Source organism: Copadichromis virginalis, linkage group LG11 (assembly GCF_057382275.1).
Source record: "Copadichromis virginalis isolate Kocher_CV1m ecotype Utaka linkage group LG11, C_Virginalis_male_GT1.1, whole genome shotgun sequence".
NCBI classification, from domain to species: domain Eukaryota; kingdom Metazoa; phylum Chordata; class Actinopteri; order Cichliformes; family Cichlidae; genus Copadichromis; species Copadichromis virginalis.
Window position 1 is genome coordinate 34,985,130 of NC_140628.1, and position 15,689 is coordinate 35,000,818.

General features: G+C 40.3%; 1 protein-coding gene across 1 annotated transcript in view; it reads left to right on the forward strand.

The window, feature by feature from the left end:
* The first annotated feature begins 919 nt into the window (after positions 1-919).
* Positions 920-15,689, forward strand: part of vwde (von Willebrand factor D and EGF domains) — a 28,400-nt gene continuing 13,630 nt past the window's right edge. The window contains exons 1-15 of the mRNA XM_085472183.1: positions 920-1,172; positions 2,647-2,837; positions 4,693-4,924; positions 5,412-5,486; positions 6,198-6,427; positions 7,038-7,127; positions 8,267-8,411; positions 9,266-9,480; positions 9,572-9,645; positions 9,744-10,017; positions 10,136-10,332; positions 10,792-11,597; positions 11,862-11,998; positions 13,315-13,482; positions 14,790-14,894. Of these exons, the coding sequence (XP_085328309.1) occupies positions 1,097-1,172; positions 2,647-2,837; positions 4,693-4,924; positions 5,412-5,486; positions 6,198-6,427; positions 7,038-7,127; positions 8,267-8,411; positions 9,266-9,480; positions 9,572-9,645; positions 9,744-10,017; positions 10,136-10,332; positions 10,792-11,597; positions 11,862-11,998; positions 13,315-13,482; positions 14,790-14,894 (3,015 nt within the window). The 5' untranslated portion in view covers positions 920-1,096. The remainder of the gene's footprint in view (positions 1,173-2,646; positions 2,838-4,692; positions 4,925-5,411; positions 5,487-6,197; positions 6,428-7,037; positions 7,128-8,266; positions 8,412-9,265; positions 9,481-9,571; positions 9,646-9,743; positions 10,018-10,135; positions 10,333-10,791; positions 11,598-11,861; positions 11,999-13,314; positions 13,483-14,789; positions 14,895-15,689) is intronic.

Below are 15,689 nucleotides of genomic sequence, written 5' to 3' on the forward strand. Positions count from 1 at the left end.
AAACATCCTGGGGAAGGATTCCATCCCTGAATAACAGCAGTTAGACTGATGAAGGTTTACCTTTAACGCTTACCGAAGGAAATATATATATTGTTGGATTTTCCTAACATTTGTTAGTTAAAATAAGTTAATATCTAGTTAGTTAGTTGAAATAATTCAGACTTATGATGTTTTAAATTTAAAGGTAGGTAAAATTAGTATAAAAATTACTATTAGCTGAAATTCTCAGTGGTTAGTATAACTTGTTATACTTTGATAGCTTTTCTCTTGGAATTCATTAAGCTCAATGAGAAAACTGTATTGTTAGATTTTATTTGAACCGCCTTATTGTCTACAACCTTTCTTATTTCAGAATCACTTAGAAACATTGATGGGTTTTGCTCCTCTGCATTTATCCACTTGAGGGTGCCCAGGGTTTTTCCAGAACCTGGTGAACAGTGCCCTCCTGTTTTGTGCCTTGGTCATGGAATGATGTTCAAACCAGAGATAAATATTTTTGTGTTGTTTGTCTTCTTTACAGTATTCACTGCTGTTCCCGAGCTGCACGTCATCAGCTCAATTATCGGAAATAATCAATTGTTTCGGATTTGAAGAAGAAAAAAAAACACGCACATGCTGTGGCTTACATTTTATGCTCATGTTTAATTTCTCAATATTTCCTGATGTTAGATGATACCTCTTGAGGGGAAATCATTAGAAGATTATATGACAATGCATCAGTTTTGGGTTGCAGCACGATTACGATTAATTTGGATCTTTCAGCATCTGAAACAACTCTTTTTCCACTCGTGCGGATATGTGCAGAGGTTTGGGTCGTCAGTAGGTTTGCTCCTCCTAACACACTGTAGCAGTGCAGCGTGCAGCAGTTTGAGGTCAGCCGCTGCAGTCCAGCATCTCCGGTCAGCTTCTTCTTCTTCCCTCAGCCTGAAGCACCTCCGGATTTCCTGCTGGTCCGTTCGTTTTTGGCCTGAAAGCCGATAGAGAGAGAGAGAGGGGTGGGGGGGAGAGAGAGGTCTTTTGGCACAACAACGGGGCCAATCGCGCTGAGCGCTCGCGCTGTTTGGTGGCAGAGTCGCGTGCTGGACACTGAGGGACGATGAGACCTGAAACTCTTCCCAAACTTCTTCTCTGTGTTGCATTTTCACTGCCCAACGCAGTGCACGTTCAAACAGGTAAGCTCACAGCTCTAAGGTAATCAGAGACACCGTCTTTGAGTATTTAAAGTATTTAAGTGTCATTTTGTCATTTCATATTGCCACATACAAATAACTTTTAAGACTATTCTCGGTTTAGGGGGATGCAGGAGGTTTTCAGGAGGGTTAATATAAAGACAGCTAGCTTTATTGTTGCTGCATGACTTCTTTAGCAGTGTCAAAAATAAGCTGACGCCTTTCCATCTATCATGAAGGTATCTAAGGCCACATAACCTCCAAATATCCCACATGACGTATTTTGCTCTCAGGCTTCCCCTCAAATAGGCAAACAGGATGTGGATTCTCTAAGTTCCTGTTCAGCTGACGAGGACTGTAGTGACCAGGTGTTGATTAGAAAGGATGCTTGCTTTGAAAGCTGCTGTCCTGGCTTTCGGCAGCTTGTCTGCCTGTCACTGCTGTGCAGGCTCTTTGAGGATATTACCTTTCACTTTGACCTCTCAGGTCAGGAAACTTTACGGTGCCAAAAACAAGCTAGCTCTTCATGGTTACAGCCCCCTCCCCAAGCTTTGTCTGTCTGGTCTATTTTGCCTCCCAGTAAAGATATGAAAGAAGCCAGAACACCAGTACATGCTGAATTTCAACTTGCTGTCTCTGTTTGTGTCTCACAACAGCAGTCTCTAAAAGTGCTTTAGATTGTAAGGTGATATGAATAATTACACAAATTGATTGAATTAAAATCCAGTGTGGTGAAGTCAAAATTACAAAAAAAATAATTGTCCAAAAACCTATAGACACAACTATATATATTTAAAAGGAAATGTCTTTATTATCTTTTGAAATGTTTTGCTTGGGAAAGAGCTAAATATTTACCATTGCCATTAGGTGTTTGCAGTAACATTCAAGTCTAATGGCAGCTGACATGTACCCCAGTGATTTTTGAACAGGCCTATAGAAGTACCCATCTTTGAAAGTAAAGAGGGGCCAGTCATCAGCTTAAAGTATGACCTATGAAGTATGAATTGGTTTTGGAGATTCTGCATTCACAGATGTTTACTGCAGCTGTCCTTGTGTGTGTTGAGGTCAGCAATCCACCAGTGCACCTTGGGAAAATATCTCTCCAAAACTGGACACTATGTCATTTAAACTAGCTACATTTGCAAAGTGGACTTTGCACATACATAATTGTAACCATGCATAACAGTTTATGATGAACTCTGTTTTGTGGGCATCTGGTCTAAACTTCACAAGACAGCAAAGCACTGGCTTCTCATCCTACATTGGCTCAAGATGTCCATAGAGTTTAGTGAGTGTGTTATCACCTTTCAGATTCACTTTGAAATGTTTCTGTTGAACACAGGCCAGCTGGAGAGTTGATGTCCACAATACAACATTTGGCCAGCAGAAAGCTTTCCGTATACAGTATTTGAATATTGCTACTGACAGTCTTGGTGAGAATCCAGTCCTTATGTTGTCTCTCTGGCTGTGCCTTCAGTGCTTCCTCCAGAGTGTGCGCCAGGAGGCCACTCGGTCCTCCAGAACCCCTACCGTAGCACCACCTTCAGCTCCAGCTGGCTGCAGCAGTCATCCCTGCAGGACTTCATCTGTGACCACTCCCTCACACCGGGCTGGTACCAGTTTCAGATTTTTGACAAGCCAGCGAGTATGCCCACCCAGTGTGTGGAGGTAAATGATGTTTTTGTAAAAGATTTTTCAAAGAGAGTGAGATCTGTTTACAAGTGTTGTGTTTCTTATAAATGAGCTTCCAAGGATGTTGATGCTGTGAGGAACTATTCTATTCTTTTTATCTGACTATAAATTATATTTCCTTCATCTACTACCTTCCCATGGAACTCCATTAATTTGATTTTGTTATTCAAACCATTTAGCTGACTCCTTACATTGTTTGAGTTACACATAGTCCAGTAGTGTCAACATACTATAAGATATGTTAAATGTACATTAGAGGAGGCCTATATGCTCATTTCAAAATCCATATTTTTATTCTTGCATTCTAATAAAGTAGCTTTGTGTGAGTCAAAGTTCAAAATAATCTTTGTTTATGCTTCACTGGGCTTTGGTGCATGCATGTTTATTACCTGCCTCGAAATATCCACTTTTAGTGACATCATAGAGATCCAAGTCAGGAAAACTATATAAAACTAAGCATTTCGAGCAGTTTGAAGGGTGAGCTTCAGGCTCCCAGGGATTACTTGCATGTACACTGGCCTAATTATTTGACATATCGTCATTATGAGCAACAGTCATTGTTTAGAAATTTATAGATATCATGTAAGGTCAATCATAAAAACTGCATATAACTCAAGTGCACAATCTTTTTTCACATTGTATAGAACTGAGGTAAATCAGCTTTATTAAAAGACTGCAGCTAAAACTCCAAAATCATTAGCTGCATTTGAAAATTTCCAATAAAAACTTCAAATATACCAATGAGAAGCTGTAAAAACACTCCAACTGTCCCCATATCCATCTACTGCAAGTAATTAACTGAACTTAGTTTAGGTTTGCTGAATCGTAACCTTTCTATTTCTCTATCAGCTTGTATAATTTGTTAAAACATTGATTTTTCTAACTTTGAGGCTTGAATTCAAGATGAGTCATTTTTTTAACCAATGTAGGAATTTTTCACCAATTTTTAGAACAATTTCACAGGTATACTGCACAAATTCAGTCACTCATTGTGACCTCTATTAAAGGTCATAAAAAATAAAATAGAATTGCTTCCATTTCTTTGTTTTATATTCATGTGATAAACTTAAATGTATATGTATATAAATTATATGCTTGTTTAATTACAAATATAACCTGATAAGATGTGAAAGCCCTTGAGACCCTATCCATGTCCTCATGAGGGGAAACTCTGAGGTAGCCTGCCTGTCATGCGAGTTGTGTGTTTGTGTGTATACACATATTTATGAAGGAGAATGAAAGGAGAGTTGGAATATGTCTCATGTGTTGTGGTTGGCCTGCTGTGAGCCTGCAGGATCCATCTAAAGTGTCACCCTCTCAGCCTCCTGCTTTCCCGGGGCATCGCTGCTCTCCCTGGGTGATGGATAACTACAGGAGTGGACGGAGGAAGGAAGAGACGATTGCTGTGAACATGTGTTACATAACAAGGCAATGTCTTTTTGATGATGTTAGCAAATAAAGAGTTAGATGTGTCAAAGCCAAGAACCTTTTAAGGAGAACCAGGGTATAATCTGTAATGTTATCAGATATCTTCTTTTGGACATTTTCTAAATTATTCAGTTGCAAAGTTATTTAAACCATTTCACTCATTGATTGATTTCAATTTTGGTGTCTGTGGATGTTTCAAACTCAGGTTTTCAGGGCATGTGTGGCAGTACTGTGCTTACTTTCTGGCATTTGTTGTTTTTAGTAGAAAATTTCTATTTCTTTTTATTCCAAAATAGCTTTTACTGGTTTTCCTCCATTCTGGAGGATTAGTTTTGTGAAAGAATGACCATAATACATCCATACATACTGATTCCCCCTGCCCCCTCTGTTTCCAAACATCTAGGTAAACCACTGTGGGACTCAGGCCCCGGTATGGCTGTCTCTGGGTGAGGGTGAGTCCCTGCCGGGGCCACTGGAGGTCAGGCAGTTGACAGCCTGCGCTGCATGGCAGTTTTTCTCGAGCAGCAGCAAAGAGTGCTGCATGTTTCGCATCCCAGTCACTGTCCGAAACTGTGGAGACTTCTATGTTTACCTGCTCCAGCCCACACAGGGTTGCATGGGTTACTGTGCACAGGGTAAGTAACAGTAATTACTGTATGACTGTAATGTAAAGCATGATTCTTATGCCGATACACTGCTCAAAAAAATCAAGGAAAGACTGAATCATAGCAGCATAACAGTAATTCAGTTTAGTATTAGTGGCCGTATGATGCTTAAAGAACAGGGAACGGATGCTGGATGCTGCATAGCTGGAGGCTTTTTGTGTGAAGTTTGTTCTCCTTGTGCCTTCGTGGCTTCTCTTTCTCTTTCCACAGTCCACAGACATAATTTCTCAGTCTAAATTTGCTGTAGCTGTGAACGTGATGGGCCAGGGTGTACTGTCTCCCACCCAGTGTCAGACAGTGTCAGCTGGCATAGGCATCACTGTCCTTTGATTTCTACATTACGTGCTAATTTATAATGAAAAATGAAAAGGGGAAGAAATGAAATGCGGAAACATAATCGTTTTGAAGTCATGCTATTTTATAATTATCTGTTATAAATCTCCTGTCTCCCTAACAGAGATGTCAGACACTTTGCCCACATCATCGCTGCTCTGCGGTCCTGGTGAGGTGAACGTCGGTGGATCTTGTAAAAGTGAGGACCCCGCTGTTGTGTTTTTATGGCTCTCGCTTGTCTCCTCATGTTAGATTAAATACCAAAACACTTTGGAGGTCAGGGAGGTCATATGGTCAGGAACACACCTCTCCTCTTAATGACCTGAGCCTGTGTCCTGCTGTCCTCTGGTCCCGGTCTCCAGTAGTGACTCAGACTGTGAATTATGCCAAGCCAGGCTTCAGGAAGTAGAGGTGGAAATTAGGGAGAGAAATAATTACAGACTACTGAAAATGTTCATTAGTGTGCTTCAAAAACCAGTATAAAGCTCAGATTTCTGATAATTAAGAGAATTTAGAATTGCTAAATTAATTCATCTTCCTGTTTAATTATTTGCTGTTGTGGGATGTCTGCAATTGTTCTTGCCTTGAAGAACTCGCACCCAACAGGCATCCCGTGTAAATAATGGAGCACATAGAATACCAGTGCATACTTTTGTCTTTGTCTATTTAGCCTTGATTTCTTTAAATCAACCATCTTCTGATTGGCTGCCCTTCATAACAGCAGATTTAAAGAGTAAGTGGGTGTGTCTTCTATATCTGAGATGACACGTGGCGTATGTTCAAAAATATTTAAAATTAGAGAATGATGATAAAAATGTGGATAGAAGTACCTCCACATTTTTCAGAGGACCTTAAAAGTGCCCATTAAGCTTCAATAACCTGCCTCATCTTTCTGCTCCTCCCCCAACAGCTAATCAGCCCCCGACTCTGTCAGTGCCAGTGATCGTCTCAGAGGTGACAGGTAACACCATCTACCTGAAGTGCAGCTTTGAGAGCAGGTCTAACAGCTCCCTGGGTTATGTGGTGGCCTGGTCCCGCCTCTCACCTGAGGGCCGGAAGGAGGAGCTCAAACAAGAGACCACAATCCAGACCTTCGCCTTTATCGAGCTCGACGGCTTCAACCTGCGATTAGGAGACAAGGTGTGCATGTGGGTGAACTAGTCCTTTAAAGAGCGTAGTGGGACTGCTGTTTAGCCACTCTGTGTTAGAGGGAGTTTTTTAAAACCAAATCTCAAAATGATTCAAAAATCTAACAAAGTATGCCTTCAGAAACTGTTCAGCAGGTTTTTGCTGGGTGGGCTTCTCTTACTTTTTGAGAATTTATGCAACCTTCCACTCGTCAGTCTTCTGCAAATAAGATCTGCTATATAAACAAAGACGAGGTTCCTGGATTTCTAAGGCAGCAGGGACTGAAGGAATTACCAATGCCTGTCAACATGTCGTTTTATTTTACTGTGAGCTGCTCATGTGTTTAACTGGGCCAAAAGCCTTCAACACAGTCTGGAGTTTTTCTCTGCTTTTATTTCCCATCTCTACTCTCCTTTGTTCAATTCATTTTTTCTTTATTACCATAACATTTGCTTAGTGTGGTGCTGTCAAGGCCTGTTGTATGAAGACTATGACATAATACCCTTAAAATAAGGAAAGACTGCCTGGAAATTGCAATATAGCACACTATATTAAATACTTCATCTTTAAAAATAAACAAAAATGGAAGTAATATATGTGCATCTCCCTCCCTCTGGCTCAGATTTACTGCTCCAGCTCCAGTTTCTTCTTGGACTCGCCCAGTGTCCGGGGTATTTCGGTGGAAAGTCAGGAGTTCTTTGCTGGGATCAGGGTAAATAATATTTATCTGACATTTATATTTGTGATCTCTCTTTCTAGTAATTTTTTTGTTGGTCATTAGTCTGCAGACATGTACAGGTTTAGACATAAGTTACAGTGTTTTGAGCTTTCTGTCCTGTGAGGTAGTCTGACTCCAGCGTCAAGGAAGGTGTTAGGTGAGCAGACTCAGCAGACATTTTGGGTTCCCATAGATGAGCGATTTATTTACAGTGAAACTTAACAAAACTCCCCCAAATTAACTTAAGTAACAAAAGTCAAACACAGCAACACAACTCAGCTCTCCTCCCTTCTCTGAATCAAGCAGAGACTGACTATATATAAGGCTGTCAAGTTCTTTTCAATTAGTCTAGCCAATACCACTAGCTTGAGCTGAGGAATCTAAAACTCAACACAAATGACTGAGAATTAAATAAAGCTCCCCACTCTTCTGATTAACACATTTACACAACTAAATGGCCCAATATAAGAAGAAATATTCAGCAAATCCTTTTGTAGGGGAAGCATTCCTATGATAAAAGAAACCCCTCCTCTTTGTTTAACCTGCTGATGTCAGACATGACATCATCAGTACTTTAAAAATCAGAAAATGCTGGGCAGGCCTTTCCCCACACCTGACCTACATGAAGACTGAAAACAAAAAAAACAATGTAATTATGCACAAATGACTTAATTCTGCAACATAATAAAATACAATGCAACATGTAACTGAGTGTTTGCTTTAATTTCTGAATGTTTGGTTTGCTGGCAATGTAATGCTTACGCAAACAAACCCGGGATAGTCAGTGAGCAATGTTACTTTGACAATACCAAATCATAGCAAATAAATATATATAGTGAATAATGTGCATAATGTGCAAAAAGTCAATACTTCTGGGACAAGTGGAGAGTATTACAACTGCTCATCCACTTTGTCACATGTCCATGTAAATAAAAATTAAGAGACGTGTACACAGACATAAAACATATTAAAAAAGACAAGATTATGCTTTCATTTAGATTTTGGTTGTTATTTTGACTCAGATCACTTAAATATCAGCTTATCGTAACTGTCTTCTTCTAGATGAGTTGTGGATAAACACTCGGTATAAAAGACCAGACCACCCTCTCTTTCTAAAATCATGTTTTGTGCAGTTAAGACCAGAGGCGAGCAGTGTATCTGAGGATGGCAGATTGTATGAGATGGTGGTCGAGAGCACGGTTCCTCTTCCATGTCCAGAAGGGTCTCCAGCTTCTGCAGAGCAGTGCACTCTGTCCCTGCAGCTCAGCACAAGTGAAGGTGACCTGGTTGATCTGTAAAAATGACAGTGTGTACTGTTGCTTTCTAATAGCACAGGCTGTACTGTAGGCAGTTTACAGGGAACATTAATGCAGATTTTATGCTTAAAATGCATTTTTAAACAGCAGGTTATTAACTTGCAGTAATCTCTTAAATGATCCAATATGTGGATTTGATTATCAAATATAGCATATGATGCCATGTTAATTCAATGCTGTGCAGTGAGCCTAACATCAGGGTCAAATAAAAAAATATGATATATATAGTAATTTGATTACTTTTTTGCAATACTTAAAAGGTATTGTACCTGTATGATGTTGTATAACATTTAAATATAAATATTTTTTATAAAAATATCAAATTACCCACTGAAAAATATTATAGATATACAGATATACAAATGCATTTCAGGTTGATGTCACATAAAACTTTTTTACAGCTGTGATCTAGTAAAGCGTTTGTTCTTGTGTTCAGAGATGCTAAATATGTTGTGCCTGTTGTTTGGGATCAGTGAAGGGCTGCTCCCTCCCTCAATCTATGTGCATAAGAATAATTAAGTCAGTGTTTGGAGAAACTTTAATTGTGGTTTAAGGCATATTTAATCAAATTTACTATGCTTCATTTATTTTAGCCCATAGGAAAGTCTCCACCACTTTTTTTTGTATAAATCTGTAGAAATAAATGAAAGGAGAAGGGGCTGATTACATGTTAATAAATCTTTGTAAATGTCTCTAACGGCAGGACCATTTAAATGCTGTGTTATTGCTATTTAGCTATAAAGAAATGTCTGTGCAGTACTTTTTTGGTGTTCTTTAATCCTTCAAATGAAGTGAAAATAACTCCTTGTATTGCAGAAGATGGTTTGCTGGGTGCAGATCTGTCCCTGTCTTCCTGTGTCGTGGATCTGTCTCAGGGTGCCTGTCGCGAGGGCATTTGTAGCCGGGCTGTGATCCACTTCAGTCCTGTAACAGACTTTGTTAAAGATGGCAACAGGACAACTGAGATCACTGTTAAACCCATCATCACACAAAACTTTCTTTGGAATGGATACTCACCAAAACCTGTCCAGGTGAACACGTCAAACTATTAAACTCACACTCCCTCACCTCATCATGTATAATTTCTTTTAAGAAAGAATGAAATTGATTTCTATATTTTAGATAACGGTTAAGGATGTTCCCTCAGCCTACTGCTACTCCTTCACTGATCCTCACATAATCACATTTGATGGCAGGTACTTTAATTCAGTTAATAAGGAAGCTTACTCTGTATTAAGTTTTAAATTGTCCATAATAAAAGATGAGCTTTCTTTCCTGTTTTTGCACCATACAGATACTATGACAACTCCCAAATAGGCACCTTTGTCCTGTATAAGAGCAGCTTTTGGCCTTTCGAGATTCACGTCCGTCAGTGGGAGTGCGGCAGCGTTGTGCATGCCGCCTCGTGTGTGTGTGGATTCGTGGCGAGGGATGCGGGAAATGTTATTGCTTTTGACATGTGCAATGGGGAAATGGGTGAAACCAAGCCTCAACTGACTGTGAAGAACAGAGACTTGAGTAAGAGCGGCATTCGGATCACAGAGTCCTACCAAGGACGCAAAGTCACTGTGAGTGAAAATGAGTACACAAGCTAAATAATTTCACAATTTAAGCTACCTGGTAAACTTCTTGCCTTTCTTGGTTTTAAAGTTATATTTTCTTTTGTCAATATTTGACTTTTTGCAGATGACCTTTTCTTCTGGAGCATTTGTTCGTGCTGATGTATCTGACTGGGGAATGAGTCTGACACTGAGAGCCCCCATTTCCGACTGGAGGCACACTGAGGGTCTGTGTGGGACCTATGATGGGCAATCAGAAAATGACTTCCACTTAGCAGGGGGCGCCAAACTGGAGGATCTACATGCTTTTATCTCCGAATGGAGGTCAGGCATTCATGTTCTAATTGCTGTAAGCAATAACAGCTTATAAGCTACGTAGTGCTCTAGCTATGCAGGAAGAAGAAATCCTCAATCTATATATACAGCTCCATATATCAAATGCTTTTCTAGAAGTTTTTTTTTTCTTAAATAGGCCTGTCCACTCATTTTCAGCCCATTTTTCACACATTGAAAGGCAATGTTTGACCATGAATATTGCCAAAACTATTAAAGAGACCCACTGTGGGATTGTATTTAGTAGTATTGGTTTAGGTTAGAGAATGTATGTTTGGATTATTTCACTTGGACTTCACGTCCCAAAGGATTAAATAAACTTGAAAACACTGCAGCCAGCAGGGACCACAATACTGAAATTGCCACTATGAACAATTTATTACGACCATGCAGAAAAACAGTTAGTAACATTTGTTACCTCTTTACTGACATTGTTTCCTTCTCTCTCAGGTTACCCCCAGGCAATAGCCTGTTTGACACTGTGCCATCCCATATTAGTACACTGAACTCCCGCAGGCACTGTACCTGCCAGGAAGAGATGCCCCGCTTCTCATCTCCCAGAGCCCCGTCTCAGCCAACTAGCTCATCCGACCCCAGCTGCTCTAATCATGGCAACATGCATTTCCCCAGTGTCGTCCCAACTCTGGACGTCACAGCCGAGTACATCACCTCTGTGGAACTACTCAGTGAAAATGAAAGAGAGCCACTTCCCTCGAGAGCCTCAAGAGTTTCAACCTCAGCCTATCAACAACCCAGAGGCAGGCGCAGTGCCCAACGTTTCATTTCTAACTCCCCACATCAAAGTCTCAGCCAGTCGGATCTGGAAGGCGTTACCTACTTTTTCCCAGAAGACCACGAACCTGCAGTTCAGCCAGAATCTCCCCTAACGTGGCCCACACCCTCTGGCCTCACTGAGCAGCAGGCCCAGGCCCAGTGCCGGCAGACTGTGGCAAACTCGAGCATAGTGATGGGTTGCAGGCACCTGCTGAAAGAATTATTTGTTAACCATGCCGTGACCATGTGTGTTACTGACCTACAGCTAAAGGACGAGCAGTCGTGGTTGAATGCGACTATACCGCTGCTAGAGAACGAGTGTGAGAGGAGGCTGCTGGAGGAGGGGGAGGGAGAAGAGAAGTACCAGGATGCTGTGGCCATCCTGAAGTGTCCAAATCTTTGCAACGGGAACGGCCAGTGCTCAAACTGGGGTTGTGTCTGCTTCCCAGGATTTAGCTCCTATGACTGCAGTGCGCTTTCTGGTAACATATATCCACATGAGACACTTACATATAGTAGACAGATCAGAGTCTTGTGATAATGCTGTACTCCCACAACACGATATTGTAAGGTATCCCTATGTTTATAGCATAGTTGTAATATAGTTATTAGTTACATACATTAATCTTCCATTGGATGTCCATGATGACAGACTTATGATCGTCAGACATGTGGTTTATGATTTGGACTGAACTCCCAAGGGTAACATTTCATGTTCATCTGCACTTTTTGTTAATGTTGTGAAGACCAGATCCCAGAGATCACTACGCTGCAGAAGGATGGTCTATGCGATGTCCGTCAGGGAAACTGCACCACCGTCAACATCCATGGTCAAGGCTTCAAGGACTCCTACGAGCTCAAGTGTGAGTTTGTTAAAGAAAAGGTAATTTTCCTGCTTCTCTTTTCCTTTTATTCCTTAGTTGATGTACATCTTGTTTTCTGTAGTACCACCTTACAAAATACCACAATATACTTTTTCTCTGTCTCTTCATTTAATTTATCCAGCGCCAAATCACAACAACAGTCACCTCAATGTGCTTTATATTGTAAGGTAGACCCTACAATAATACATACAGAGAAAAACAATCATATGACCCCCAACGAGCAAGCACACTTGCAACAGTGGGAAGGGAAAACTCCCTTTTAACAGGAAGAAACCTCCGGCAGAACTCAGGCTCAGGGAGGGGCGGACATTTGCTGCGACCGGTTGGGGTGACAAAGGGAAGACAGGACAAAAGACATGCTGTGGAAGAGAGCTAGAGATTACAAGAAGTCAATCACAAATGCAAGCAGTAAAAACTCTTCTCTGAAAGAAGCCGCTTCTCTGAAAGCCTCTTTAGATTGCTTAACATTAGCAGAGGGCCACTAACTTCCAAAGTCCACTGAAACCATGAGATTGGTAGCTTTAGCATTGCTTTCTGATATTATTTTTCTTCTTCTTTCCTTTTGTTGATGGCTCTTACTGTTGGTTAGTTGTGGTTTGTTCCACACTAGAAATGGTTCTATATTTCCCTCCGTGATTGAATTAATCCTCCTCACTGTTGTTCAGAACTTTTAGATTTGTCATGCTCCCATAAATCCCACCAACCTGTAACTGAGTGATTAGGTTTCCCTTTGACCAAAGACTAATCACAGAGATCTTTAACTGAATTAATAACATGAAGTCCAGAGATCCAGTTTGTTTCCCTGAGTCTAATCAGGAAGTGAGACACATTCATGTCCTTTGTATTAAACTGACATTAACAAGCTAACCATAGTGTGCATGGATGTAATCAATTTAATTTTACATACAGTAATAAGATGTATCAAGCTGTAAACACAACAATGGCACTGGAACAGTTGCTTGTTAACACATCCATATATGTAGTGCAAGTCCAATAATCCATCACCTCTTGGCATCTTACCATAAGTTTAAAAGATCTGATATTTGTCTTTAAATGTGCTGGTGAATATTGCCGGATCAATAAAAAGTGGCAAAGCTGCACATTTTGATGACTGTAAGAATGCGAATTACAGCCAGATGTTGCAGAATTCGGCTGACCTCTATCAGTAGATTTTTTTAATATATATTTATACCAAGTTAATGTTGTTTTCATCTTTTTATCCATACATCTGTTTTTTTTCTACATTACCATACTACCTTACACATCCTACCATGTTCTACCTTAATTCTTCTTCCCCTGTTTGTCTCATTTTTAGTTTGTGGATGGGGAGGAGTGGGTTCTGGACGAGCCTCTGTTTGTGTTGGCCACCTTTCTGAATGACACAGCTTTGGAGTGCCAGCTCCCCCTGGAGGACAGCTGGGTTTCTGCAGGTGTGGACTTGGAAACGGTGACAAACAGACCACTGGCCCGCTGGCAAATTAAAGTAAGTCATGTTTCCAGGCATTTTATAAAGAGCACACTGTGAAATTATACATTTCATTAGGTCCTGTCTACACATTTCAAACTCATCTTCTGCCTCTCTTACAGCATTTGTTTATCATTTTCTCTCATGCTCCTGTCCGCTTCTCAAAACTAATGATAAATATGAAACTATATGCTTATTTTCTGACATATATAACAATCTAACAATGCATCAGTAGCAAATTTGCAGTAGGATGTTTAAATGGCATGGATGCAGTAATAGAAAGCGTGCACTGAGTGCAGCTGGAGGTTTTTCTCCAATTTCTGTTTGGCTTAGAAAGGAAAATGAACCCAGTGGAATAAAAAAAATAGTTGAGTTACACAACTGACAAATATGTTTCCACAGTTACGTTTAGTGAAAATGTATTACAGAGTACTTTAGCATTTACACTACAATGAGATCACAGAAGACGTTATTCTTAGTCTAAACTGGAAATATTTATTTTTCCATTCAGACTACCAAAAGCCTTTTTTTCCAGGGAGCTCATCGTATCATTCAGACCGCTGTTTGTCTGCATTTCCACTGCAGTGAAGATCTACTAAGATTAGACCAATTAGTCCACTGACTCATCTGTTTGTACTCACTTTTCTGTTCTTTGTGTCAGGGTGACCGGTGCAAAGACAAATACACACCCACACACACATTCTCACAGTACTCGTAGGAGACACGGTGAAAGCCAGTTCTTTTGGCTGCAAAACGTGACAATGCAGTGCATACCTGCAGGAATGTACGGGTGCATTTGTTAGTGCTTTCAAATGTAATGGCTTTGATCGGAAACAACATTTTTTTTAGTGTCTTTATTTCTTAGATTCACCACTTTGTGTTTTCGCTGAGACATCTTCCTCTTTTTATACATTTTCTAGCTTGACCATCACCACAGACTCACTCTGTTTGTGTCTTGTTTGCTCTCTGTTTTTTTTTCTTAAATCTTTTTTCTGTTTGGTCCGCTCTTCTTCGTCTGGCTTCTGCTAGGTTTTTAAACTGGCACATGTTGGGATTGTCTTCTCTGAGTTTAAACAAACACTGTCAAGTCCAAACATGATATTTTTAGGATCACTCAGAAGTACCAAACTCAGGAGAGGCCAGCTTTATCCCCTGATAGAATTCCCAGATCTGTGGTTTTCCCATGGTGAGAACTATGGGAAAATTCAGAGGAAAATGGCCTTTTGACTAAATAACCGAGTGTTTGTGATGACCGTTCACCTTTTTCAGCCTGTTTAACGCCTTTTCCCAGTGAGTCTCAGTAATCAAGCTTCTGCTGATGACAGGTTTCCAATGACGGTTACAGCTACAGCAATGCAAAGATACTAACTCTTTACGATGGAGCCTGCCAGATGTGCAGCCTCAGGACTGAAGTTGTCTGTACCCTGAGGGTGAGATATCTCAAATTATTTTTATAATTTACTTTATAGTTGGACAAGGAGTGAAATAGGCTTCTTTATATGTTAACTGTGAAACTTCTAATTGAACAAATTCTTTCTAGCAAAGCTCAAGAACAGATCCAGGTGTAGCATGGCCTACAGAGTCTGCCTGGTATGCAAGAAATTGTGGACTATAGATGACGTGCACATGCTTGCGGCTTTTATGATGTGTACATAAAATAAACTATTAAGCAGCCGCTTATAGAATAAGCATTATTTAAACCACTGCAAGTATTTAAAGGTATTAACATGAACAATTAAAACTGCTCTACTTAATTTTTAAGCTCCCCCCCCCCGTTTTTCTTTCTTATTTTTAAACTGAACACTTTATAGGCTCAATAATTCAGCACTAAACAAAAACAGCCGGGAAACACATCAGCTAGTCTGCTGACGGAAACCTTTAGAGGCAACAGCTAACTTATAGGGCTTCTGTGTTGCCAGAATCAATATCAGCTTTAAGATAGCACATCACAGATTGAAGACTTCCTGCTCTGTGCAGCAGCCATTGTTTACAAATGCAATAATTTTTTAATTTAAAAGGTAACATTTCATCACTTGATAGGCAATAGCTTTGCAGTTGTATTTCATCAAATGCAGTCCCTGCTTTGCTCTCCACACAGGCTGTTTACCTGCATGGACACAAAGTTAGTGTACGCGTGATTGGCCAACAGACCTCAGATTCTGCACATGCATGTGAGGAAATCTGTTAATAGAGATTTAAGGAAACTTAATTATCACGTGTTGTTA